General features: G+C 42.3%; 1 protein-coding gene across 1 annotated transcript in view; it reads right to left on the reverse strand.

Annotated features, from left to right (window-relative positions):
* The window catches only part of LOC126355665 (uncharacterized), a 57344-nt gene extending 46357 nt beyond the window's left edge, over positions 1–10987 (reverse strand). The window contains exon 1 of the mRNA XM_050006029.1: positions 10786–10987. Within this exon, the coding sequence (XP_049861986.1) occupies positions 10786–10987 (202 nt within the window). The remainder of the gene's footprint in view (positions 1–10785) is intronic.
* Between the last annotated feature and the right edge of the window lie 16347 nt (positions 10988–27334).

The raw sequence follows: 27334 nt of genomic DNA on the forward strand, positions 1-27334 counted from the left end.
GCTCCGTAGCTGTTGTCAAGCACTGTAGTAGTTTGACGTGCACCGGAAGCACTGTTGCTTTTTGTCGATAAACGATTGCTTGCAGAGATGAGACACCGCAAAAATATCCGGCTAATAATAAGTTTTTACAGTTTCTAACACACAATCAACAAAAACCGACGTTTTAATTTCACAGAATGGGCATATGACTAGTGAAGCTGAATAGTTCAAATTTCTAGGTGTTCAGATAGATAGTAAACTGTCGTGGAAAGCCCACGTTCATGATCTTGTTCAAAGACGTAATGCTGCCATTTTTGCGGTATAAAAGTATCCGGATACAAAGCAGAGAAACGTCAAACGATCCACAAAGGCGAACAGAGTACGATGGCTGGAGGTCTGTGCGGATAAGAGAAATTTTAACCACATCGCAGGTCTTTTATCCGAATCTATGGGTATTAAAAAATTTTAAACCATTTTAATCCGTTTTGAATGCTGTGGCTTTTACTGTAGGATTATCTCTGGACCAAATTTCCGTCTACTGATGTCGGTCGTTGTAATTTACAGTCCACTGACCATGAATGTAGTGATCTATCGCGACAACATTGTAATATATTGCGTATCATACATTTGCTAAGTCACGTAAGTGACAACTTTCTGGTGTAGTAAAACGAATTTTGTAAAATTGTGTGTGAAAAAATTTCTGGAAACATCCCCCAGGCTGTGGCAAAGCCGTGTCTCCGCAGTATCCTTTCTTTCAGGATTTCTAGTTCTGCAAGGTTCGCAGGACAGTTTCTGTAAAGTTCGGAAGGTGGGAGACGAGATACTGGCAGAAGTAAAGCTGTGAGACCGGGCGTGAGTCGTGCTTCGGTAGCTCAGATGGTAGAGCACTTGCCCGCGAAAAGCAAAGGTCCCGAGTTCGAGTCTCGGTCGGGCACACAGTTTTAATCTGCCAGGAAGTTTCATATCAGCGCACACTCTGGTGCGAGTGAAAATCTCAATCTGCATAATGGTATGGTTTACAAGCACCAAAGAACACCGCTATACAAACAGGAATCAAATAGCATCTCTACAAGTGCAGAAAGAATACGCAACTTACGTTAAGCTGTAGACAAGCAATGTCAAATGATAAAAATAGTAGAAGTTGCTGTGAAAATGTTTCGCGTCCAATGACATCATGAGAAAAATGGGCGTGTCGTAATTATAAAACCTGTACAATTCGATTCAGTAGAACTGTTAACATTCTTTAGCTTAGAAAAGCTATATTCTGAGCTGTTTCAGAATTTCATTTGCAGGTGTATTAACATTTGGTAGTTTCAGAAACATTTGATAACGGCGTAATATCAAGGCCGAAACCAGTTGAGTGGACTTAATAAATTCTAATTAAGAATCTGGAGCAGGTTCTCACTAACTGAACAACAGTCGCGGAATTAGCACCATCCAAACACGGTGATACTAATGTACAATAAATTGAAGTCGGACTAGATAGGCACAGTTGAACATTCAAAGTTGTCGAGGTGTTGTTGAGCAATGGCTGTGTTTGAGCTACTGTTTGTGTCAAATAAACAAAGACTGTGAAGATACAGAAGAAAAGCACGAAAGTGGAGTAGAAGATTGAACTGTGGAGAGAAGCATTTAACGGGGAAGATTCACGAGAGAGAAGACGCAAAGACATTTTGGAGACATTCATAGCGAGTAGCAACTGCTTTAAGTTCGAGATATTCAGTAGCTGCTGGACACTCAGCAAGGCGTATGGGTCGAAGAACAATGGAACAACGATTAGAAACAAGTGTAAATAATTTTTTAGCGAGGTGCGGACGTATACAGGGACAGTGACAATTCGATGTGCTGCCCTTGTTGAGTGTAAAATACAGGGTGTTTCAAAACGAATCATCGATTTGGCATGCCCATATTTCTGGAACTAAAAAACATATACAATTAATTTTGTTTTTTGATGAACCGGAAACTCAAAAAGTCTTTTTCTCATACCTTTTTCATAGGAGTTCAATATCCCCTTGTTATGCACTGCATATACCAATGTGGTGTTCAAATTGTTTCCGCACTGCAGTGAGCATGTATTGAATTGATTTACAGCTTCCACAGTCGCTAGTATGCCATGTTCCAGTTTATTCATTGTTGTTTGCAACGGAGTCACATAAACAGAGTCTTCTATAAATTACCAAAAGAAATAATCTCATACAATAAGGTTCGGTGACGTTGGAGACCAGTAATGTAAGGGTGAATCATTTGGTCCAGTTCGACGCGCAAGTCGCCGAAGTGGCGTCAAATCGAAAGGCTTGCACCCGGCGAACGGTCTACCCGACGGAAGGCCCTAGTCACACGACATTTTTTATTTGGTCCAGTGCGACCGATCCATGGTTTAGTGATCCTTTGATTTAAAAATTACCGCACTTTCAGATGCCAGTGTGTCGATGCCACGTCCTGTTTGTAAATGAAGTCGTTCGAATCAGTAAACAACTATGGAAAAAGAAAGTTCTCAAGCATATCGACATATGTGTTTCTTTAACAGTGTTCACGGCAAAGAAAAATGGGCCATACACATTTTTCGCGGAACTGCACAAAACACATTAAATTTTGGATGGTCCCTCTCATGTTGTACAACTTCATGTGGTTGTTCAGTACCCCATATTCTCATATTATGACAACACCTTCACGAAGAGCTTGCAGTAGCTGACTTTTGTGTGGTTTCTTGTGTAAACGTCGACGCAACACACGCCAGACGGACATCGGGGGCATGTTGAGCTTTCGAGGTGCGCGGCAAATGGATTTCTGGAAACTCCTTGTGAAACTCTCCGTTCGACGTCTGTGTCAGACACTCGCGGACGCTCCGGCGATTTGCCTTTACACAAACAACCTGTTTCTCCGAATTGTTCATGGCATCGTCAAATGCTCTGTGCTGTAGGAAGATGCACACCATACGTAGCGCGAAAGTCAGGCTGAACAGTTATTTCTGAGCCACACTGTGCAAAATGTAGACCACAAGACTCTTTTTGTTGTACCGGCAACATTTTTACTTGAACTGAAGTGGGCCAACACTGCTGATACCTAGCGGGAACCATGTAAAACGCGAGAGTTTGCTCTTTCCAACAGTACTTTATTCCGCACATATCTAGTATAATAACATAATAGTTATAATTTTTTTAAAAAATCGGATGATTCTTTTTGATACACCCTGTACAACCCAGACATCTTAGTTTTGAAACCAAATTGGAGCAGTTTACAGCTGTGACGACATAGCACGAAGTTTTGTGTGAAGTGAACTCCTCAATAAATTGCACGCAACCAAACTAATAAATCTAGCCTGGCGTGTGAGGTCTATTACAACGGTCCCAACGTACCCACCAAGCCCACCTCGACCAGTTCACCACTTAGTGCAACCATGGTTCCTCAGTATCAACCACTCCAAGACCCAGACAATCATCATAAGCCGCACCACCACTCCCTCTGTCTCCATCATTTCTACCTCACCATTTATGGCCGTCCTATCCACCTCACTCCTACCCTCAGATACCTTGGCCTCACCATCTCCTTACCATCCAACACAAAGCTCACAATAGACTCCGCCTTCTTAAACTCCTGTCCAACTGGACATAGGGTCTGCATCCTTCCACCATTCTTCACACCTGCAAATCCTTGATCCGCCCCATCCTTTGTTATGCCAGCGTTGCTTGGATTTCCGCCGCTCCCAGGTTCTGTAAGGCCCTCCAAATCCTGAAATGCCTTGCACTCCACCTCACCTTCCGCAGCTGCCTCCCATCCCCCATGAACATCCTCTACGACCTCTGCCCATTCCTCCATCTTCTCCTTTTCTTTGAACACATCCACACCCTGTATACTGTCCGCTGCCTTGATCCCCCTTACCTCCTGGTGTCTCCCTTCCTCTCCACCCCCAGCCCGTTGCCGCATCTTTACTATTGTGTCCCACCCTCTCTCCATCTCCACACCCTCCACCTCCTTTCCCAATGCAACTTCCACTATCTAACCCTCCCAGATGATGTGCTTTGCTCTGAGATGTACCCATCCTACCAACTCTAACCCCATCTTCCTCCTGCCTCCTCCTCAGGGCTCCCTATCCTCCCCCACCCTCCCCCTGAGTGGCTTTTCCCCTCCTACACCTCCTTCCTCTCCTGTGGCCCACTGTGTCTCTGCACTCCCTCCTGCCTTGTCTTCCCTCTTCATCTCCTGCCCCATCTGTCTCCTGCCTCTTGGTGATCCTGCTGACGCCCCTACTCTTTTCATTCCCCTCCTCCGCTGCTGCACCTTGCTCTCTCCTCCTTCTCCATCTTTTCCGGCCTCTCCCTTGGCAGGTCCTTCCTGGCAGTTTTATTCTTCATCGTGTGTGCTTAATCTCTTCAAGTGGTATTAAAGTGTCTTGTTCTGGAGTGTTTTTAATACTCTTAACCAGTACGTGTGACTTCAGTGCCCTTTTCATGCTCTACGAATCGCCAATTGTGTTTTTTAACTTTATGCCAACTTTTTTAATTGTCCCCCCATGAACGTCTCCATGTCAGCGTATTTTTACCTCCATTATCTCCCCTTACTCTGTTTTTATGTCCCCCTTTTTATCGCCTTTATATGTATAATTTTCTTCTCGTATTAGCTGCCATGTCACTGAGCTGAAGAGCGGTGGATTGTGCCGCTGATGGCCCTCCCCTGTCCATAAGGGGCAGGGGAATGAAATCACAATAAAGAAAAAAAATAGAGTCCACTACCACAATGCGATGTTTTCACCGAATTAACACTCAAATCCTGAACTGCATTTTCCCTTAAGTCATTTGAATTTTTTATTTGCATCTAATATGTGTATCTACTATGTTCAGGGTCAAGTTTTTGTTATTCTTAACTTTGGACGTATTTTGTTGAAATTGGATGTCAAAGGCTGTGACCTATAGATGATGAGCATGATTGGCTACAATAAGAGAGGACCAGACGTCACATAGGGCAGAAGGTTAACAACCTTCCTCTGTAAAAATCACTTGGTGCGAATGCTAATAAAGGAATAAGCCGGACAGATGATTTGATAACGACCGCAGCAAATCAATGGATGGAACTGAAGAAGACTGGAAAAAGTTGTGTGTCAGAGGATAGAGACGGAAAGCCATGGACGGGATAGAATGGCAGGATATTGTGATACAGGCCAAGGCCCTTCAAGGGCTGTAGAGCAGAGGAGTAAGTAAGAGTTCACGTGGCATTCAGTGGCAGCAGCAGGTAAGAAACTTAGAAACACACGTCATCATGGGTCCTAAAAGAATAACAATAACAAACCATTCTGTATGAGATGTGGATTCTGATGAGAATGTCACAAATATTGCAGATCTTATTGAATTACTAAACGTTAGGATTTAAGTACTGGCATCAGGAATTTTTTAAATGAAATAAATTAGTTTCTTAAAGCGTGATATTGCAGTGGAAATCATTGTGACTCTACTCAATAGAAAATTTTTGATCTGATACGGTCAAAGCAGGAACATTTCGCGTATGTAAAACCTTATCAAAACAGTATATAATTATCGCTAAACTCACACTTCTAGCCGAGGACGTTAATAAAATAGGACGATTGGCGCTGATTTTTACAGTTTGGCGTTGTCGATTAGGATTGAATTACGAAATATATCCCAATGAATGAATGCCCGTTTATTGTGTGGTAATTTGCCCCGTGCACTCCGCAGCCCCCATTGATAACAGTATTCTTCACTCACAATTAACTTCAGAATAGATTTTAATTTTATTCTTGCATTCATTGTTTAACATGGCCGTGTTAATTTCTATTCCGACATCAGGCATTCGTCATACGTTTCAGTGAAGGGACACGTGTGTGTGTGTGTGTGTATAATGTCTATGTGATAAGAGAACAAGTGGTACATAAACAGAGGTGGTCATCCTATGAATATCAATTTTAGTTAACTTTCTGTGTATAGAAGAGTACAGAAATTTTGTCAAAGTTCCATTTAATACAGAGCAGATGCACAAAACAGTCAGTTTACTTGTGATGCTAGAACAATTTACTACAGGAAGAGAACATGGTCATGATAAACGAAAGCGCAGAAACAGACCGAATTAAAGGATGTTTGACTTTTTCGACCGAAATGACAAGAAATCGTGGAATTTTACGCGAAGAACAAATTTATGTAATTGCAAAGTGCAACAAGGCTTGACGTGATTGGAGTCAGGGCCAATGAATAAATAAATGCAAAGCATCCCATCTGGTCCAGGAGGCTAACGTTTATAGCAGTTTACAGCTGTGAGGGCATAGCACTACGTTTCATGTAAAGTGAAATCCTTAACAAACGGCACGCAGCCACATTAATAAAGAAGCCTTATCCACACCACACACACACACACACACACACACACACACACACACACATTGCTGTGCACTCTTCCTCTCTGCCGAACCAGGCATACCTCATGGACGTGCGATTGGACCGCTACTGATTTCTTTATACACGTATGATCTATCGGACAGGGTGGGCAGGGATCTGCGGTTGTCTGCTGACGATGCTGCGGTGTACGGAAAGGTGTCGAAGTTGAGTGACTGTAGTAGTGTACAAGATGACGCAGACAAGAATTGACAGTTGGTGTAACGAATGGCAGCTCACTCTAAATGTAGAGAAATATAAGTTAACGCGCACGAGTAGGAGAAACAAATCCGTAGTGTTCCGACACAGCATTTATAGTCTCCTGCTTGATAAAGTCATGTCGTTTAAATCTGTGGGTGTAATGTTGCAAAACGATATGATATGGAACCAGCACGTGAGGATTTTAGAATGGAAGAAGAAAGGCCGACTTCAGATTATTGGGAGACGTTTAGGAAAGTGTGATTGATCTGTAAAAGAGATCACACATGGACGCTAGCGCAACCTATTCCTTAGGACTGCTGGAGTGTTTGGGATCCGCACAAGGCAGGATTAAAGGAAGACATCGAAGCAATTCAGAGGCCGTCTACTAGATTTGTTACCGTTTGGTTACCACAAGTATGACGGATATGCTTCGGGAACTCAAATGGGAATCTCTGGAGGGAAGGGGACGTTCCTTTCGAGGAACAATATTGAGAAAATTTAAAGAATCGGCATTTGAAGACGACTGCAGACCGATTCTGCTGCCGCCAACATACATTTAGCGTGGGGACCATGAAGATAAGATACGAAAAATTTGGGCCCATCGTAGGCATTTAGATACCCATTTATCTCTCGCTCTGTTCGTGGAACGGGAAAGGAAATGGCGAGTAGTGGTACAGGTATGACCCGCCACCTACGTACGGTGGCGTACGGAGTATGTTTGTAGATGTACATGTAAAACCATTCGTTCATTTCACAGAGGAGAGAACGTAGTGTCGAATTGTCAGTTTTTGCGCTTCCTGTGGGATTCTTGGAAAGACTAAGCTAAACAATATGTCGACTCCGTACGTCATCTAATTTCTATGCATTTACTGTCATATGTACTACAGATGTCTCTTGATACGCATTACAGTGACACGAGACACTATAGTGCCCATAGGCGCTTCTCTTGTACAATCTTCCACTATAGTTCCTGAGTACTTCTGTGGCGCTATCGCTCTGACTACATAAATCTTGAAAAATCCAGCAGATCTCATGAAATTCCCAATTTTGCTTGTTAATTCACACTAGATTTGCTTTCAGTTGGATGGTAGTTCAAAAACCCGTGTACTTATCCACATTCATGTTTTACAATGTTTCCTTGATAAACTCTCCACCCGAACAGGCTTCGGAAGGCCCATCGGTGTCGACTGACCGCAACGTAGTCCTCAGCCGGTATGTGTCACTGGATGCGGACATAGAGGGGTATGTGATTAGCACACAGCTATCCTGGCCGGTGTCAGTCTTCGTGACCGGAGCCGCTGCTACTTCTCAGTCAAGCAGCTCCTCAATTGGCTTCACAAGGGTTGAGTGTAAACCGCTTCCCAACAGCACTCGGCAGACCCGAACGGTCACCTATCCAAGGTCTAGCCAATCCCGGCAACGCTCAACTTCGGTGATCTGGTGGCAACCAGTGCTACAGTACAATTTTCCTTAAACAGCCTGCAGCAAATATGGGATAACTCCATTCAAATCTCTGCCGCTAATTTGCTTCCCCAGGCCGACACTTTAGCCTGCTTCTAATGAAGTTAAACCCTAATCGGACTTCGGTCCTCACTTTCTACTGCTAATCCAACTTCCGAAGGATCCACACTGACGGACAGTACTTAAGAATCGTTCGATCGAGAGTTTCCTAAATGAAATTTAGTAGGGATACTTCCAATGAATCTCCCGTTGATGTCTGCATTTCCCACTCCTACATTTGTCTCGTTATTCTATATTCCGCTGGATGCATCACCGAGAGTATTAAATAAAGCTGACTGGTTGCAGAGACTGCGTGGTTATATTGACTCAAACAAAATCAGATCTCTTCGTCTGCATATGGAAATGGTATTCCATTGGCTTGTATTAATAGTAAAGTTTTGTGTAACATAAGATTTCTCTCTATTTCGCATCTATTTTGTCTCAATGAAATCTTCTGGTATACAATACCGTCATCCTCACTATGAAATAGGACAGTAGTTATTCATTACATGTAAACAACCATGTTATGGTGCGAGTATATAAATATGAAGCAAACAGAAAACAAACATATTTCGAGTAGACAACACATAGCGTATGTTAAGTCAGTAGATGGGCAGTACCTAACAAAATAGAGATAAACATAAAAAAGTTCGACGACGTCTTTAAGGGGAGTCGTACCGCCTAACAAAGCACCTCCGCTAGGAGCTTGCCTAGTACAGTGGTGCGGGTCTCCCGCAAAGTACCCTACGCTCTGTCAAGGACTTCATCATCAGCATACGGCACAAAATTACTAAATTCGACATTTATACTTTTGAGCAGATCGTTAAAATAAGGATGTTTTTGCTTAATTTGGTGTTTCTTTTTTGAAATATTCGAATATTTACTATTTGAAATAGATATTTGAAAATAATCATTTCTGGGAATTTTTTTTCACCATTCGTAGGGAGTAAGACCTTTGGTGACTTGTCAATTACAAAACTAGAGTGCAGAAATCACATACAGAAGAGGGTAGGCACGAGACTGTGTGGACTAAATTGGCAATTGAGAAATACTAAGTTATCACATGGTCTAAATATAAGCCGTCGACCGACTGAGAAACAAATTGATCATGTTACACAATATTATGGTATGGCTATTAGAAGTGACAGGGACAATGTAGAGAGTATGAAGAGAGCTATTTGGGCAGTTGATTTCCACAAGCTGTCTACAGATGCAGAACCAGTTCACAGCCTGTGTTCCAATGAGTGCTGTAAACACGTGAAATCAAAAGAGGAAGATTAGTACACATTCCCTCTAAAAGTGACTATAACACATGTTGTTTGTGCTTGCCATGAAATCTGTTTTTTTTAGCATCTTGCTCATCCAGAGCTGTTAAAGAAATGTCTGAAAGGCAAAACACAAGCCAACCGAATCTTTTAACAATGGCGTATGGTCAAGGATACCAGAAATTGTTTTTTTGGAAGGTCAATCTTCGAACTTGGTGTTTCTAACGCTCCTCTTACTTTTAATAACGGCTTTTCCGGGAGACTACAGGTTTTTGAGCGTCATGGAATTCATAAAGGTTAAAAGACCACTAAAAGTGTGTTGGACGTCGACCAAACAATAAGTCAAAAATGATTTCTATATTACAGGCGCCGTGACAAACCGTGAATGGACGCACGGAGCATACGAATTCCGCCACGTAGTGACAAGATTCTCCGTGAATGGATTTCACCACAAACGGAGCAACACCCAGAGTTTTCACGAGCCCAGCACGAGCTGTGTATGTGAAACGTGCGGAGACCAGTGTCAGAGATTTAATTTGTTAATTTGTAGCATGAGAACAGAATCGTTGCTGAAATTCTGTACTGACTAAGCATAATAATAGTGAATAGAGAATAATTCCTGTACTTCACGCAATAAATGGTCAGTTTAGCTGCAATAAATCTATTATATTATATATGTCAAAAAGAAACCAGAACCAAGGAAAGGTATGTAGCATTAGGTGTGGAAGACGAAGAAACAGATGATGTCTACCAGTCCCAGTGTTCGAAAAGGATTTAAAAGTGTGTTTACAGCTGGACATCGCTGTAGAAGAAGCCATGGCCAACCTCTCGCTGGACAGCTTCATCGCATGCCACACCACAGTGGACACAACCCTCAGCAAGATCCTCGACTCGGTGTGTCGCGGTTCACTGCCAGGCTGCAAACAGATCCAGCAGCTGTAGGTTCAGGCCCAGTGGCACCACACTGAACCGTCCTACTGCATCACGGTCAGTACTTTTAAAACAAAAATTTTTAAACTTCACCATCACCATCCTCTGGAGGAGGCTGCCACCCTTTTTCTGACAACTCGCAGAGCGACCCTACAGGATGGCTCATCTCCTGCTGGAAGACTTCACAACCAGCCTCATCCGTCCCAACTTTCTATGATTGACTCCAAATTTCAGAACCCCTTTACTATGTGATCTAACCAACACTGTTTTCCACTGAAAGAGTCAGTGTTTTTATTAAGACACGCCATTATTAATTTCTGGCAGTAATTTCCACATTAGTGGGCAAAGTAGGAAGGCCCCTGATCAAGGTGACCCTTCAGGATGGCACACTGTGCCACAAACATTTCAAACAATTACAGTCTCACAGTGGTCCTCCTCCTAACACCGAAAAACTACCACTTTCTTTTGGTCTCCCGCCATCTCGAACCTGGTCCCCACTGGGCCATCTCAACTGCTGTGGGAGGCCAGCTCACCAGAGGAAACTTCAACAGCTCCAGAAACCACGTCGGGACCAACGCCAGTGGATGTGGATGTCATGCCCCCAACCACCCCAACTGCCAGCACGGAACCTGCCTCTTCCAGGGGCGTTGAATTGAGCTTCGCCATCTCCTCTGCAGATGGTGGTGTTGGTGGTTGGTGTGGTGGTGGTGGTGGTGGTGGTAGGAGTGGGGGCATGTAGTATTGAGGAATAACGTCTGCAGTGTCAACAAGCAACATCACATCAGAGCTTCGAAGACGCCTGCCACAACGATACATTTCCGAGAAGACAGACGACCATGTTCCGACCATCCACCAGGAGGCAACTATAGCACTGCTAGAAGCTGCAGGGCGCGTGTACCCATTACGTTCTGCGAGATACATTGAGAGTGATCTGTCAGATCCCTCTCATATCTTTCATTTTCTGAACTGTGCATGTTTGTTAAATAATAATCTGGGTCCTCACTTCTAATTCCTTTCCTAATCCAGCTAATATGCAAATTCAGTTCGATAACGAACGACAAAGAGATAGATTAATGTAATGAGCATGGGAAGATGCTGGCATGTGTCTCTCTTTGACCGAGACCTCCGTGTGCTATGATTAAAAATCGGTTTAGATTGGCTTCCATCTGTAATTTCAATTTGAGCAGAAGTAATTTCAGTCGCTTTCGTAATTAGTTCTTTTTAATAGGATGTAGATAGAAATTTCACATGCCTCTTAACAGTTCAAGGAACAAGGAAGTGAGATATTATTGATATAGTAGTTTTCATTCGTGTGAGGTAATGTTTGGTTGGCTGAATTTTGCAAGCGAGTAGCACGCCTCTTTCGGCAAGGTGGCCTATTGTGCTCACTTAATGTATACAGCAGAGCCTGAGGCCTGTGTGATCACTTTACAAGCCCTCTAGAGGTTCGTAATTGTTAGTTCTCAGTGGTACGTACCCAGGAGGACACTTCACTGATTAACGGTGGAGACACACCTCTTGCAGACACGATGGCTCCTGCAACAAAGAGACAGTTCAGAAACTGGCGATCGTTTACACTCCCAAATAATATGCCGGCGCCAGTCGAGCGTTGACAGTCAGCTGATGAGGTAGGAAGCTATGGCCTCACAAGACTGTGAGACGAGTTAAGAAGCTTTCGAATAATAGTCGGAATGGTAGGGGGAGAAGCGAGCATTTGCTGACGGCAAGACCAGACCTCTCATTGGCCGCTAATAAGTGGCGTGCTTCTTTATGAGCGTTATAAGGTAAGAGAAGATGACTCGTGTGGAAAAGTTTCTCTTCTTTTATAGGTCAACAAATAAGCATAAGCTCCGGTTGGCAGATGCAGCTTTTCTGGTAAAATTATTTTTGGTGGGACGCCATAGTTAGGGACACGAAAAGGAGAGAGAACATTATATTCTGGATAACAGTGGAGAGAACGTTCTGTTCCGGAGAGCGGAGGAGAACAGATTAAGTATTGGAGATCACTGGAAAACAGCAGCTTCCTGTTTCTGAGATCGATAGAGACTAGTTGGTGTTCATTCGAGATCCTAGTCGGTAGCCAAAGTAGTGAGCATTCTCGATGCGATGAGGTTTGAACTTTAGGGACCTTGCGACCAAATCAGACTCGTTTCAGATCCGTAGTCACGATTCTGCATTTTTATTTCAGTTCATTCACGATTCGGGACTCAACGTTTGTTACGGTGTATCTTGAGCTACCATGACTTGCTCCTTAATTTACACCGTCACGTTTTTATTCTGGCGCAAGTCTAACTTCTCCTTAATACCAAAGGTACAGCGGTTATCTCTGTCACTTTTAAAAGTCGATTCAGTCACGATCTGTGGAATAACGCCTCTTTTCTACTGTCTTTTCCAGTACCTTGCGTACCCACCATAAGTCTATTACTTGTATCTGCGACAGTTTAATACATCATGTATTTCTAGTTGTTTTGAAATAACATGTTCACCATGTTGAGTTTTACCAATGTGTGTCGATCTCAGTAAAATAAATATGTAGTAACCCCATCTCACTTGAATATCATTTTTAACCAAGTCCATCAGCCATACTTACATCAGAGTTGTTAAGACAACTGCAAATTTTCTTTTGAATAACAGATAGCTTCCAAACAACATAAAGGCCATAGGATATATGTCTTTATTTTGTATTACTTACTTACTGATGCTCTCGCACCTGACGACCCTGTACTGAATCATTAGCTCCCTGCCGCCGTTGGATAAGCAGCTGCTGCAGCAAGTCGTATGCTCTTAGCTCACTTATTCATTACATAGTTTAATTCTTAATTTCTTTGCGTGTTTTTGGTACTTGTATTGTTTAATTCATAATTTTCGGGCTTCACTCCAAGCTTAAAAAAACAGAAGCTAAACGATGTCAAAGTTGGCGTAAGCAGGGCTATGCGTGAAGCGTTCAGTGAATTGGAAAGTAAAATTCTATGTACCGACTTGACAGGAAATCCTAGGAAGTTCTGGTCTTACGTTAAATCAGTAAGTGGCTCGAAACAGCACATCCAGACACTCCGGTATGATGGTGGCACTGAAACAGTGGATGATACGCGTAAAGCTGAAATACTAAACACCTTTTTCCAAAGCTGTTTCACAGAGGAAGACCGCACTGCAGTTCCTTCTCTAAATCCTCGCACAAACGAAAAAATGGCTGACATCGAAATAAGTTTCCAAGGAATAGAAAAGCAACTGGAATCACTCAAGAGAGGAAAGTCCACTCGACCTGACGGGATACCAATTCTATTCTACACAGAGTACGCGAAAGAACTTGCCTCCCTTCTAACAGCCGTGTACCGCAAGTCTCTAGAGGAGCGGAAGGTTCCAAATGATTGGAAAAGAGCACAGGTAGTCCCAGTCTTCAAAAAGGGTCGTCGAGCAGATGTGCAAAACTATAGACCTATATCTCTGACGTCGATCTGTTGTAGAATTTTAGGACATGTTTTTTTCTCGCGTGTCATGTCGTTTTTGGAAACCCAGAGCCTGATCTGTAGGGGTCAACATGGATTCCGGAAACAGCGATCGTGTGAGACCCAACTAGCTTGATTTTTGTTCATGAGACCCAGAAAATATTAGATACAGGCTCCCAGGTAGATGCTGTTTTCCTAGTTTTCTGGAAGGCGTTCGATACGGTTCCGGACTGTCGCCAGATAAACAAAGTAAGAGCCTACGGAATATCAGACCAGCTGTATGGCTGGATTGAAGAGTTTTTAGCAAACAGAACACTGCATGTTGTTATCAATGGAGAGACATCTACAGACGTGTCGGAAGTTCCATGCGGCTTTTCGCGGATGATGCTGTAGTGTACAGAGAAGTTGCAGCATTAGAAATTTGTAGCGAAATGCAGGAAGATCTGCAGCGCATAGGCACTTGGTGTAGGGAGTGGCAACTGACCCTTAACATAGACAAATATAATGTATTGCGAATACATAGAAAGAAGGATCCTTTATTGTGTGATTATATGAAGCGGAAGAAACACTGTTAGCAGTTACTTCTGTAAAATTCTGGGAGTATGCGTACGGAACGATTTGAAGTGGAATGTTCATATAAAATTAATTGTTGGTAAGGCGGGTACCAGTTTGAGATTCAGTGGGAGAGTCCTTAGAAAATGTAGTCCATTAACAAAGGAGGTGGCTTACAAAACAGTCGTTCGACCTGTACTTGAGTATTGCTCATAAGTGTGGGATCCGTACCAGATCGGGCTGACGGAGGAGATAGAGAAGATCCAAAGGAGACAGCGCGTTTCGTCACAGGGTTATTTGGTAACCGTGATAGCGTTACGGAGATGTTTAGCAAACTCAAGTGGCAGACTGCAATAGAGGCGCTCTGCATCGCGGTGTAGCTTGCTGTCCAGGTTTCGAGAGGGTGCGTTTCTGGATGAGGTATCGAATATATTGCTTCCCCCTACTTATACCTCCCAAAGAGATCACGAATGTAAAATTACAGAATTTCGAGCGCGCACGGAGGTTTTCCGACAGTCGTTCTTTCCGCGAACCATACGCGACTAGAACAGAAAAGGGAGGTAATGACAGTGGCACGTAAAGTGCCCTCAGCCACACACTGTTGGGTTGCTTGCGGAGTATAAATGTAGATGTAGATGTAGCTTACTTAGTTTCTACCCTGATAGTAACAGATAGGTTTGAACGTGATCGGAAATTGCCCCGGCTGAGTTCTAGCACCAAGTGGTATTTAGGTCAGCGCTCGGGCCACGACTTTTCGCTCCGAGTGAGTTTTACTCGGCCAGGCATCGATTCCTTAAGACTTCCATCAATCAGGATTCTCGCACAAGAGCCGCCTGCACCATGTCACTGCCGTTCACTCCTGACTTCCAACAGCAGTTGCCAGCTGTGGATTTACTTGTTACAGTGTTCATGGCATTCCTTACAGGACTTAAACGTCGTTCATTCAGTTTGTACTTTGAGCACCCTACGGGACATTTTATAAACTGTGTATTAAATGAACTTAGACTAAATGACAATCTAACTGCCAGAAGTATGATTGTTGTATTTCAAGAAGCAAACTTGTTTATGTTTATTTCAATCCACATCGAAACATATCTTTGATAAATAAACTCTTTCATTCATTACTACCTGGATATTTTTGGTGCCACCATCGGCTAACGTATCAACCCTGGCACACAATATGGGGGTTGGAGACATATATAGGTCGAAGTTGTGTCGGCAATTAGAGCAGTCTTCACCACTCCACCGTTGAATGTGTAAAAGTGATTAATAGGTAGAGACAATGTTCGATTACCTACAATGTTGTCGTATGCCACTGTTTGTAAGCCATATATACAACCAGAACAGACATATTTACTTCGTTAAAATTTCAATTAATTGTTATTGAGAGGGACAGGCAGTATGAGCGCGCTCGTGACCCCTACGATGTAGACGCGGCGACCACATTATTCAGTGATAACTTTGAAAGTCCCTGACGATAGGAATATAGTTTCAAATTGGTATCATCGCACAGTAGGATGAGTGTCACTAAATGTGGGGAATTGTACCCCGCTGCAGGTAAATTTAGCGATTAGAGCAAGTGATAAATTTTTGGCACACAGGTAGTCTTCCACTACCAAGACAAGAAACCACAAAGATTCCCCTGTAAATGACATTATGACATTATGCATATCTGCTAATCAGTCTCATAAAATTCATTAATATACAGTGCAACAACACCCACTTTCAATATGCAGTCTTCATAATGAACAGCTTGTAGAGTGTGTAATCTGCAAATATAACAATGAATGCTTCTTTGTTCGTCCAGTATGCGTTCCTGTACCATTCATTTGACTGAGATGAAACTTTGGTGAGTTCTCGTACGCACTGCCTGAAGGTTTATGAATTATTACATTTCTATCCAAATGCAATCCCAGATGGCACGAAATAAAACAACAGTTAACTGTACTGTCACCATCGGATCGTCGCGATATTTCCGCTCGTGTATTCAAACAAAAATTAAAATCTGTAATGGATTACATTGCGAAGCACCACGTTTTTGTAGATAGATAGAGCTTAACCTATTCAACTGAATGCCACAAGAGACTGTTGCCACGAGCACACATTTTGATTGGCTGATCGAAAAACCCACACCACATCAAAGCGATCAAGTCACCCCAGCAGAAATACCAGATTTCGACACTCATGCAGACTTACTGTATTTGAAGCCATCAAACATGATTCAAGGTCAATGTGATTTATTCAACACGCCTGGTGTGTGACGGAAAATGCACGAAACTTATGTGCCGACATTATCACTGTCAGAGACGGATATCCACTGTTTCGTCGACGATGAAGTGAAGATGGTGGCAAATCCATCACTTTAAAAGTACGAAACAATGTTGTTGAAGTTGATAATCGTTGTATTGTACCGTATTCCTAGCTACTTTCGAAAACTTACAATGCACACATAAATGTTTAAAACTGTAACTCAATTAAATCGATCAAGTCAGGTTGCAAACCCGTCAACAGAGAAAACAGTAGGGCAGCTTTTTAGAGTAGGAAATGCAACACCAACTATCAGTGAAATCAACAAATATCAGCTGGGACGCTACATTCCATTTGCAGAGACTTACAAAAACAGCCAGTGCCTAAATCCATTTACAGCTAAAACACGACGACGTCGGGCTGTGCATCGATTTCAGCATTTACAAAGAAAATCAAGCGAAGCGACAACCTATCAACTAATTAATGATGTAATGAATCAAGACGAAACTGTCAATTATCCAGCGTAACTCTTGAATTCACTTGATTTGTCGCCAGGCAAGCCACCGCGTGTATTAACATGCCTATGAGTCTTCTCTGAAACATAAAGCCACCGAGACTTTGCAACGATACGAAGCCTTCAGTGAAAAGAATGACGAATAGCATTATTGATGCTATACACATCAAAAAAAGGTTATCATCACCTCGGTCCCGAGAGTCCCGGAACCTGTACATAAAAATGGAATAGAGATCAACATAAACATCATTTCCGCCCTTTTTATAGCTCATGAAAACCACAGATAGCATGTTATACCACCATACAGCGAGACCTTCAGAGGTGGTGTCCCAGACTTCCGTACACACCAGTACCTCTAATACTTGCCTGTATTCGTCGTGCCGGCCGCGGTGGTCTCGCGGTTCTAGGCGCGCAGTCCGGAACCGTGCGACTGCTACGGTCGCAGGTTCGAATCCTGCCTCGGGCATGGATGTGTGTGATGTCCCTAGCTTAGTTAGGTTTAAGTATTTCTAAGTTCTAGGGGACTGATAACCACAGCAGTTGAGTCCCATAGTGCTCAGAGCCATTTTGAATTCGTCGTTGCATCCACAAGTTCATTAAGGCACTTTTGGTCAATATTATCCCACTTCTCAACGGTGATTTGGGGTAGATCCCACAGAGTGGTTGGTGAGTCACATCGTCCATAAACAGCACTTTTCAATCCATCCCAGCATCTTCGATAGGGTTCATGTCTAGAGAACATGCTGGCGTCTGTAGCCGAGCGATATCGTTATTCTGAAGGAAGTCATTCACAAGATATGCAAGGTGGGGGCACGAATTGTCGTCCATGAAGATGAATGAATCGCAATATGCTGCCGATATTATTGTACTATCGGTCAGAGGATGGAATTTACGTATCGTACAGCCGTTAGGGCGCCTTCTATGGCCACCAGCGACGTACGTCGGCCCCACATAATGCCACCCCAATACAGCAGGTAACCTCCACCTTGCTGCATTGGCTGGACAGTGTGTCTAAGGCCTTCAGCCTGACCGGGATGCCTCCAAACACTGGTTGAAGGCATATGCGACACTCATCGGTGAAGAGAACTTGATGCCAATCCTGAGCGGTCCATTCGGGTCGTTGTTGGACTCATCTGTACCGCGCTGCATGGTTTCGTGGTTGCAAAAGTAACTCTCTCCCTAGACGTCGGGAGTGAAGTTGCGCATCATGCAGCCTACTGAGCACAGTTTGAGTCGTAACACGACGTCCTGTGGCTGCACGAAAAGCATTATTCAAAATGGTGGCGTTGCTGTCAGTATTCCTCCGAAAAATAATCCGTAAGTAGCGGTCATCCACTGCAGTAGTAGCCCTTGGGTGGACTGTGCGAGGCAGTCATTGATAGTTCCTGCCTCTCTGTATCTCCTCCATGTCCAAACAGCATCGCTTTGGTTCACTCCGAGATGCGTCCGCTGTTGAGAGCCCTTCCTGATACAAAGTAACAATGCGAACGCGACCGAACCGCGGTATTGACCGTCTAGGCATGTTTGAACTACAGATAACACGAGCCGTGTACCTCTTTCCTGGCGGAATTACTGGAACTGATCGGCTGTCGGACCCCCTCCGTCTAATAGGCGCTGCTCATGCATGGTTGTTTACATCTTTGGGCAAGCATCGCGAAAGCATCTGATTGATTTGTGTACTCAGCAGACGGAAAAAGAAAACAAAAGTATGATGCATCCGAAAAACCTCAGGTAAGAGAATTTAAACTTCATTGTATGGCATTGCAACGCATGCCGGATAGTTGCTAATAAAGTATATAACTACACGTAGGAGGGGTTTCCAAAACTAAGTTACGCGTTATTACTGCAAGCCAAGTAACTATTATTGAATGCTGAACTACACTTAAAAGAGATACCAACACATGACACTAATTTTGAATACAGTGTCCAAGTCTCTAGAACGAATGGTCGAAACGTTCTACCAGTTATTCAGTTCATCAACGACAGAGATTCGCTCTTTAGTCACGGAGCCATCGAGAACCGCTGTGTGAAAGTCCTCATCATTGAAAAACTCTCGCCTCTACGATTGCTGCTAATCAGTTCCTCGACTACCTGGTCCTCGCCATCCGTTTCTGTATGTCCATCCTTGTGCCTGGAGGTCTGGGGGAGTACGGCCGCTCACTATCGTAAAAAAATGAAACCACCTACAACCGTCCTTATGTTGTAATTTACTGTGTAGCTACCAGTTTCGGCCCTTCATTGCACCTTCTTCAGACCTGTGTGCAGAAACGTTAATGGTAGCATTACCAATTTATCAGTCACGCAGTACAAATGCAGTTTAAAAACAGAATAACAATCGAAGTCAAGGCTTTACAAGTGAATTTACAGTAATCATTTCGTAGAACGAACAGATATCCATTGTCACATACCTAAAGTATACCACAATGAATTTTCACTCATTACATTGTACAAGTATACTATTTATAAATAACTGTATTAAAGAAATATTCCATGATTATTATTGGCCAGTCGCATGATACATTATCGGCACAGCACTGAAATAACCTACTGAACGACAAAATAACTGTGGACAATTATAAATGTATGAAGGAGACTACAACCTGAGAAACAAATAAAGCGAATAAATATGATTTATGTGTTGTATCAAAGTATAGAATGTTGAGGGTTTAAACCGCTGAGAGGCACACTAACATCGCATTCATAAAATTAATGTCCAAGACGTGTCAGAGGACCAAATATAGGACACCACCTATGACAATAACATATGTAGAACGTATGTAAGACTCCCACAGAAATTGTCCACTCTGAACAACATTTCTGTTCGACTGCGCCCATATATCATGTACTACACACACGAGGACTCTAGGTAGCATTTGAGGATGCAGTACACCATAAAGGATGACTCAACGGTATCTATTCATGAAATATCAGGAAAACTTTCTGACTAGCGAACCACTCAAAAGAGACTCAACTGTATTGAAGACAAGTAAACAAAAAAATAAAATGAATTCTAAAGTTACATAAAGTTATGAATAAATTTACTGTAAAAGAACACCCATTTGCCTTTCCATATCCTGGCCATACGTATCGTCTAAAAGACAAACCACATTATTAACTGGCCAGTGAGGGGGCCACAAAACATGACAGTAATCAGATCACAGGTAAATCTATTACGTCCGTTACAGGTAAGAGTACGAACACGTGAAAGTAATGTAGAGGATGGCAATACATACACTATTACAACAAAAATACTGGCAATGACGCAAGTAATGTCCAGCGAAACTTAGGTGAGGGTAGTGCAAATCTATGTAAAATAGAAGACTGGTACATAACCACTAAATGTGTCACACATGACTAAAATAATTGCGTGTTAAAGAGAAGAAGACATTCGAGGATATCTTGTTATAATTCTAAATAATTGGGTGTTAAAAAAGAAGGAGATGTTCAAAGATATCTAGTTATAATTCTAGGACTAACATAAACAGTTCTACTACCAAGCACCTCACTAGAGGCCAATGACAGCCACGTTCACTTCAGCTAACTTCCTGACTAACAACCACTCAAAAGGTACTCATATGTATTACACAAAAGTGAACACACAAAGAAAGAAAATGAAATTTAAAATTACTTATACTCATGAGCAGATGTACTGTAACCAGCACACATATTGGTCTTACAACAACATCAAAACCAAAAGCCATTACATCCAAGCACCACATTTCAAAAGAATCATACTGGCCATAAATACGAACCACATTATTAATTGACCACTGAGGAGGCCACACAACATGCAAATAATTAAATTGTTAGTAAATCCAATTCTTCTGTTAATGTAAGACTATGAGCTTGTAACAGCAATCTATTAGTTGACATTACATCCACCATTACAACAAAAACATTGGCAATGCTGTAACCCATGTCCAATGGAAATTGACTGAGAGTAAATGCAAACTCATGTAAAATTAAAGATGGATGCACATTTGTAGATATCTAGTAGTAATTCTAGGTCACACACACACAGTTCTATCACTGAGCACGGAACTGGAGGCCGAAGACAACAACGTACAACGGCAGCATAGATGATTACTCGGCAAGCCCCCTAAAGTATGCTACGAACTACTTACCTTACACGAAACAAAGCATCGTCAGATAACCCACAATTGAATCACGGAACGACCAACTACCAATGATAGTGGATAAGAGGTACGTGACTTTTACAGGTCATGTTTCCGCCCATTTATAACTGTTACAGCATTGACTAGGTACGTGCCTTTTACCCACTCTCACTGGTACTTGGTCGTTTCATGACACAATTGTTACTAGAGTCAGTTTGGGTTATCTGATCGCGCTTAGTTTCGTACATGATCAACAGTTCGTAGTGTATTTTAGAGGGTTTTTCGGGTAATGATCTATGCTGTCGTTGCTCCAGTTAGGTATTCGGTTGTAGAACTGTTTGTGTTAGCCCTATAATTACAACTAGACATCTGTAAATGTCTCCTTCTCTTTAACATGCAATTATGTTACTCTTATGTGACACATTTAATGGTTATGCAACCGTCTTTAAATGTACATGGGTTTGCATTTACCCTCACTCATGTTCCGCTGGACATGACTTATGGAACTGGCAGTGTTTGTGTTGCAGTATTGGATATATGTTCAACCCATAGCTTATTGTAACGTGTTCACAGTCTTACATTAAATACAAGCATTAGATTTCCAAACGATTTCATTATCGGCATATTGTGAGGCCTCCTCTTTGGCCAGTTAATAATGTGATTTGTCTATCAGACGATATGTATGGCCGATATGCTCCTTTAGAAATTTTTCTTGTTTGGATGTAATGGCTTTTGGTTTTAATGTGGTGCAAAGGCCAATGTGTGTACTGGTACAGATTTATTCATAATTATAGGTAACTTTAGATTTTATTTTATTTTTTCGGTTTCCCTTGTCTTTAATACATACGAGTACTTTTTTGAGTACATTTTCTGACTGTTGAGTCATGATTTATGATGCACTGCACCCTCGCAGGCTAGTTAGCGTCCACATGTGTTATTGTTTCAGTGTCGTACATGATATATGGACGCATTCGCACATGAGTTGTTCACCATGGACAATTTTTGTGTTTTTTTTCATATGTTTTACATATGTTATGGTCACAGGTGGTGTCCTATATATGGTCCTCTGACACGTCTTGGACATTAATTTTATGAATATGACGTAAGTGTGCCCCTAAATGTTTTACCCATCAACATTTTAAACTTTGACACAACCCACAGATCATGTTTCTTCGCTTTGCTTGTTTCTGAGGTTATATATATATATATATATATATATATATATATATATATATATATATATATATATATATGAATAGTGTACTTGTACAACGTAATGAGTGGGAATTCGTTGTGGTATAGTTTAGGTATGTGACAATGGACATATCTGTTCGTTCTACCAAACGATCACTGTCAATTCCCTTGTAGAGTCTTGTCCTTGAGTCTTACTCCGTTTTTAATCTGTCTTTGTATTGCTTTGTTGATAATGCTAACGTAACTATTACTGCATACAGGCCTGAAGATGGTGCACTGAAGCCCTAAACTAGTACCACATAATAAATGCAAAGATAAGGCCGACTGTGAGTGTTTCATTTTCTTACGACTCGTAATCTGTGGTCAATGTCGGATAGCTTTCTTTCCCGATTTCCCTCATCCGTGTTTGTGTGGTCATGATCATATTATCATCATCTGACTATGGCTGGACGCAACTTGCATTTGTTACATATACCACCAGAGTTTGAGGGTGAATCTTTGTGCAATTTACGTTTTTAGCTCACAATAATCGTGCTGTGCAACGTAAATCAACTTGGAAGTATGTTCCCAGATGCTGCAACATTTTACTCTCACACTGTGACGCATCTTCTGTCGGTACTGCAACAGAACTGTGTCTGCAGCAAACCAAGAAGATTTGCTCTCTTCTGACAATGCGCGACTCATGCTGCGCAGTATTTTTAGCGTGGGACGATGTATACGAACCCGGTCGTTGTGGCCGAGCAGTTCTAGGAGCTGCAGTCTGGAACCGCGCGACCGCTAAGGTCGCAGGTTCGAATCCTGCCTCGGGCAGTGATGTGTGTGATGTCCTTAGGCTGGTTAGGTCTAATTAGTTCTAAGTTCTAGGGGACTGATGACCCCAGATATTAAATCCGATAGTGCTCAGAGCCATTTGAACCATTTGATATATACGAGGGCCATTCGGAAAGTAAGTTCCAATACGTCGCGAAATGGAAACCACAATGAAAATCCGATGAACCTTTGCACAGATGTGTTGGGCAGTGCCTCTGGTATGTCTGTCGGTAGCGTCAGCTCGCTCTTTTCAGTTCTGAGCACACAAGGAGCACGCAAAGGTGCCTAGAACTGTGGTGTCACTGCCAGACATCATACTTGCTAGGTGGTAGACTTTAAATCGGCCGCGGTCCGTTAGTATACTTCGGACCCGCGTGTCGCCACTATCAATGATTGCAGACCTAGCGCCGCCACACGGCAGGCCTAGAAAGACTTCCTAGCACTCGCCCCAGTTGTACAGCCGACTTTGCTAGGAATGGTTCACTTTCTACATACGCTTTCATTTGCTGAGACGACAGCATAGCTTTCAGCTACGTTATTTGCTACGACCTAGCAAGGCGCCAGTATCCGTACTATTGATATTGTGAATCATGTACCAGAAAGAGTGACGTTCTCCGTTAATGGATTAAAGTTAAGTATTCCACCAGCTACGTCCGTTTTTCTCACTTCTAATTCCCTTGTCATGTTCCAGAACTCACGCCAGCCTTCGTGAGCTAAAATGCGTGCATATCGGCCTCCTTCAACCATACGGTTGGCTCTCCTGCCAACCACAAGAACAATAGTGTCTCCCGCTAAGATGGATACCCGCTGCGAGTTTCGCCTGATCTCATGCAACCCCACATTACGTATGTCATGCATTTCCTTCTTCATGACAATTGCCGGCCGCACAATGCAGGGGCCATGAGAACGCCCTTGCAGCGTTTTCAGTGGAAAGTGTTTGATAACCCACCATACGGGCGTGGGCTTTGCTCCTGCTAATGATCATGTCTGTTCACATGAACCGCTGGTTTAGCAGACAACGTTTTGGCACTGACAACATGTAGAGAGGTGGCGGAAAGAGTAAGCCGTTCCTTCATACAACGCCACGATAGGATGGCGACTGTGTAGAGAACTAGCTGGAAAGCTCATTAAACTGTTACAAATAAAAAAGTTGTGATTTTCACTTTGGTATTCATTTCGCGATTAATCTGACCTTACTTTTGCCGGCCGCGGTGGTCTAGCGGTTCAGGCGCTCAGTCCGGAACCGCGCGACTGCTACGGTCGCAGGTTCGAATCCTGCCTCGGGCATGGATGTGTGTGATGTCCTTAGGTTAGTTAGGTTTAAGTAGCTCTAAGTTCTGAGGGACTGATGAACTCATATGTTAAGTCCCATAGTGCTCAGAGCCATTTGAACCATTTTTTTGACCTTACTTTCCGAATAGCCCTCGTGTAACTTACTATCAGCAGACTCTAAGGAGGGCAGAGAGAGTCTCAGTTGCGTTTCCTCCCTTCCTACTGCTTTTGAGAATTGCCTGCGAAGAAAGGAATATCTGGTAGCTATCTCCTGTGTACGAACCCCAACGTCTCCGACTTTGGCGTCGCGGCTATAATGAGACACACATACTGGAGGAAGTAATATGTTTGAGTAACTTTGAAACTTGGGCACTTCTCATCTTGTATGTGAGGATCTCATCGATAGCATTTCTACTCACATGTTGAAGCTATACCACACAGTGAGTGAACACTGACTAAAGTCAATGGTTTGTGGTGATGTTAATACATTGTTGAATTAGAACTCTGTCATTTGTAAGTAGTTACTATATAATTTCCAGGCTGACTATAAGTACTAGTTCCTCTCCAATAACAATAAGACTTAACGTAACAATATCTTTGGGAACACTTTTATTAACTGACAAATAAATGAAACTCTTTATAGGTAGAGCCAAAGAAAATTTTATGTGTAATTTCGGTAAGAAAAAAACTTGTAAGAAATGGAAATTGTTTAGAAGAACGCTATGTGGTACAAGTCAGTGAGAAGCATAGCGTCTGAAGCCATTATTAGCGGATGGCAAAACAGAGTCAGTTACTTCAGAACAGAATAGATACGGATATTGGTAGACATAAGAGTAACGGTGGTGAAAGACATGGACTGCTGTGGAAATACTGAGATAATGAACGGTTTACGTAGAGTACTGAGGGTACAGGTTAGGTGTGACTGTCCAATAAGAAAATTACCGAACGAGTTTTGTTTGAAATGATGTGGTAGAATAAACGGTAAGGTTGTATCATAACAGTTGGTGCTGGAAACAAACGGGTTCAAATGGTTCAAATGGCTCTCAGCACTATGGGACTTAACATCTATGGTCATCAGTCCCCTAGAACTTAGAACTACTTAAACCTAACTAACCTAAGGACATCACACAACACCCAGTCATCACGAGGCAGAGAAAATCCCTGACCCCACCGGGAAAAACAAACGGGAAATAATGAGCAAAAACTCAAAATGGTCTATTATTTCATTTAATCACGTACCTACGAATCAACAGCAAGAAAAGATCGACACCTCTCAAACTGAATTCTTCATCTTCTTAAGGATCACACAGAGCAGACGACAGGCTTGTGTAACAGAACACTGTTTCAAGATGAACACTTTGGAATTTCGACGACACTTGTATCAGATGCTTTCGCAAGCATAGCGTAGCAGTCAGATTACATCTTATAAGCACATACCAATGTACTTTGTGCAAATAAACATTCAAAAACGAAGACCTACAAGATAAAATAAATAAAAAGCAGAGAAATCCAGCAGCAGGAACTTTATACTTGACTTTCCGTGCAAGAATTTTAACTGACAGAAACAATTTAAACAGTTAAAAGTAAAACAACTGCAGCCCAAGACCGCGAAAATAAAGTCTTTTTGACCTAGGTTTCGGCCAGTTCTAAGAGTGCCTTCATCAGAAATAAAACATTTAAAACTGGCATGTCACGTGTAAAATAACTATGAAGCGATCACGCTTTAGTCGCAAAATATTAAAATAGAACACATAAAGGCAGGCCACTAAGGGCTGCACCACATGTCGAGCTGCGGTAGCATCAGACTGAGGCGCCCGAGTTAGCAGTTGCGGGCAGGCGAACGTTATACCAAAAGTGCCATCTAGGAGCCGCAAATACAAACTGGCTACTCAACATTCCAAATATAGACAGGTGAAATGTGTAACACATGAAGTTAGAGGCAATATTTTTATCTGACAGCAGCAGACATGGTAACAATTTGTCTACATAAGAGCTTAGAAGTACAGGTTAAAGGCTGGAAAACGCCGTTACAGAATTACAGAAGGAGCCAATATAACATGACATGTAGTTAATATAAACCATTTAGTGAACAAACAGTTATGAATCGACTTAAATAATAGAAATATTTCGGTAACTGCACTTGAGAACACGAAATCAAATATCAAGTAGCGGTTTTATACCGAGAAGAAGCTTTTATTACGTAATTGTAGCTGCTCATTAAGAGTGAAGCCATTATTTCGAGAAAGATGTTTAAAAATTTCTAATTATTCGAGAACATCTAATTCACGCCCTTTCTTCTCAGTGTGCAAAATGTTGATATCGTGAACAGCTTTAGGTGCGTGACCTGTAATTAGAAGGTGGTCAGCAAAAGACGAATTTTGGCTGTTAGTACCATTTTTTCTTGAAAGATGTTCTTTATATGTGATTGTAGAGGCACGTCCTGTTTGTCCTATGCAGTAAGAAGAGCAGGTGTCGCAAACGATCTTATAGATACCAGAGTTTTTCAAAGGGGAATGGGTCGATTTTAAACTGTGAATAAAATATTTTTTCAAGCTATTATTGGTTGAAAAGGTGACATAACAGTTGTATTTATTACGAAGAAGGCGTTGGAGCTGATAGGAGATGGGCTCCAAGAAAGGAATAAAAAGAAAACTTCTTCTTTAGGCTGGGCTCAATGATAGAGGTGCCGAGTGTGGTAACTCTTTCTTTTTAAGGATGTTATCCACGATGGCAGTTTAGTATTCGTTATTAACTGGTATTGTTTTTATTATATTAATTTCTTCCTCGAATTTCTCTTTCGAGAGTGGAATAGTAGTAGCTCTGTGAATAGCAGAGTGAAAGAAAGCGTTCTTATGAGACTGTGGGTGCATAGAAGATGCAGGTACGATCTGATAATAATCCATAGGCTAATCTCCAGGAATTGTTTCATTTT

This window comes from Schistocerca gregaria, chromosome 3, assembly GCF_023897955.1.
Source record: "Schistocerca gregaria isolate iqSchGreg1 chromosome 3, iqSchGreg1.2, whole genome shotgun sequence".
Classification (NCBI taxonomy): Eukaryota; Metazoa; Arthropoda; class Insecta; order Orthoptera; family Acrididae; genus Schistocerca; species Schistocerca gregaria.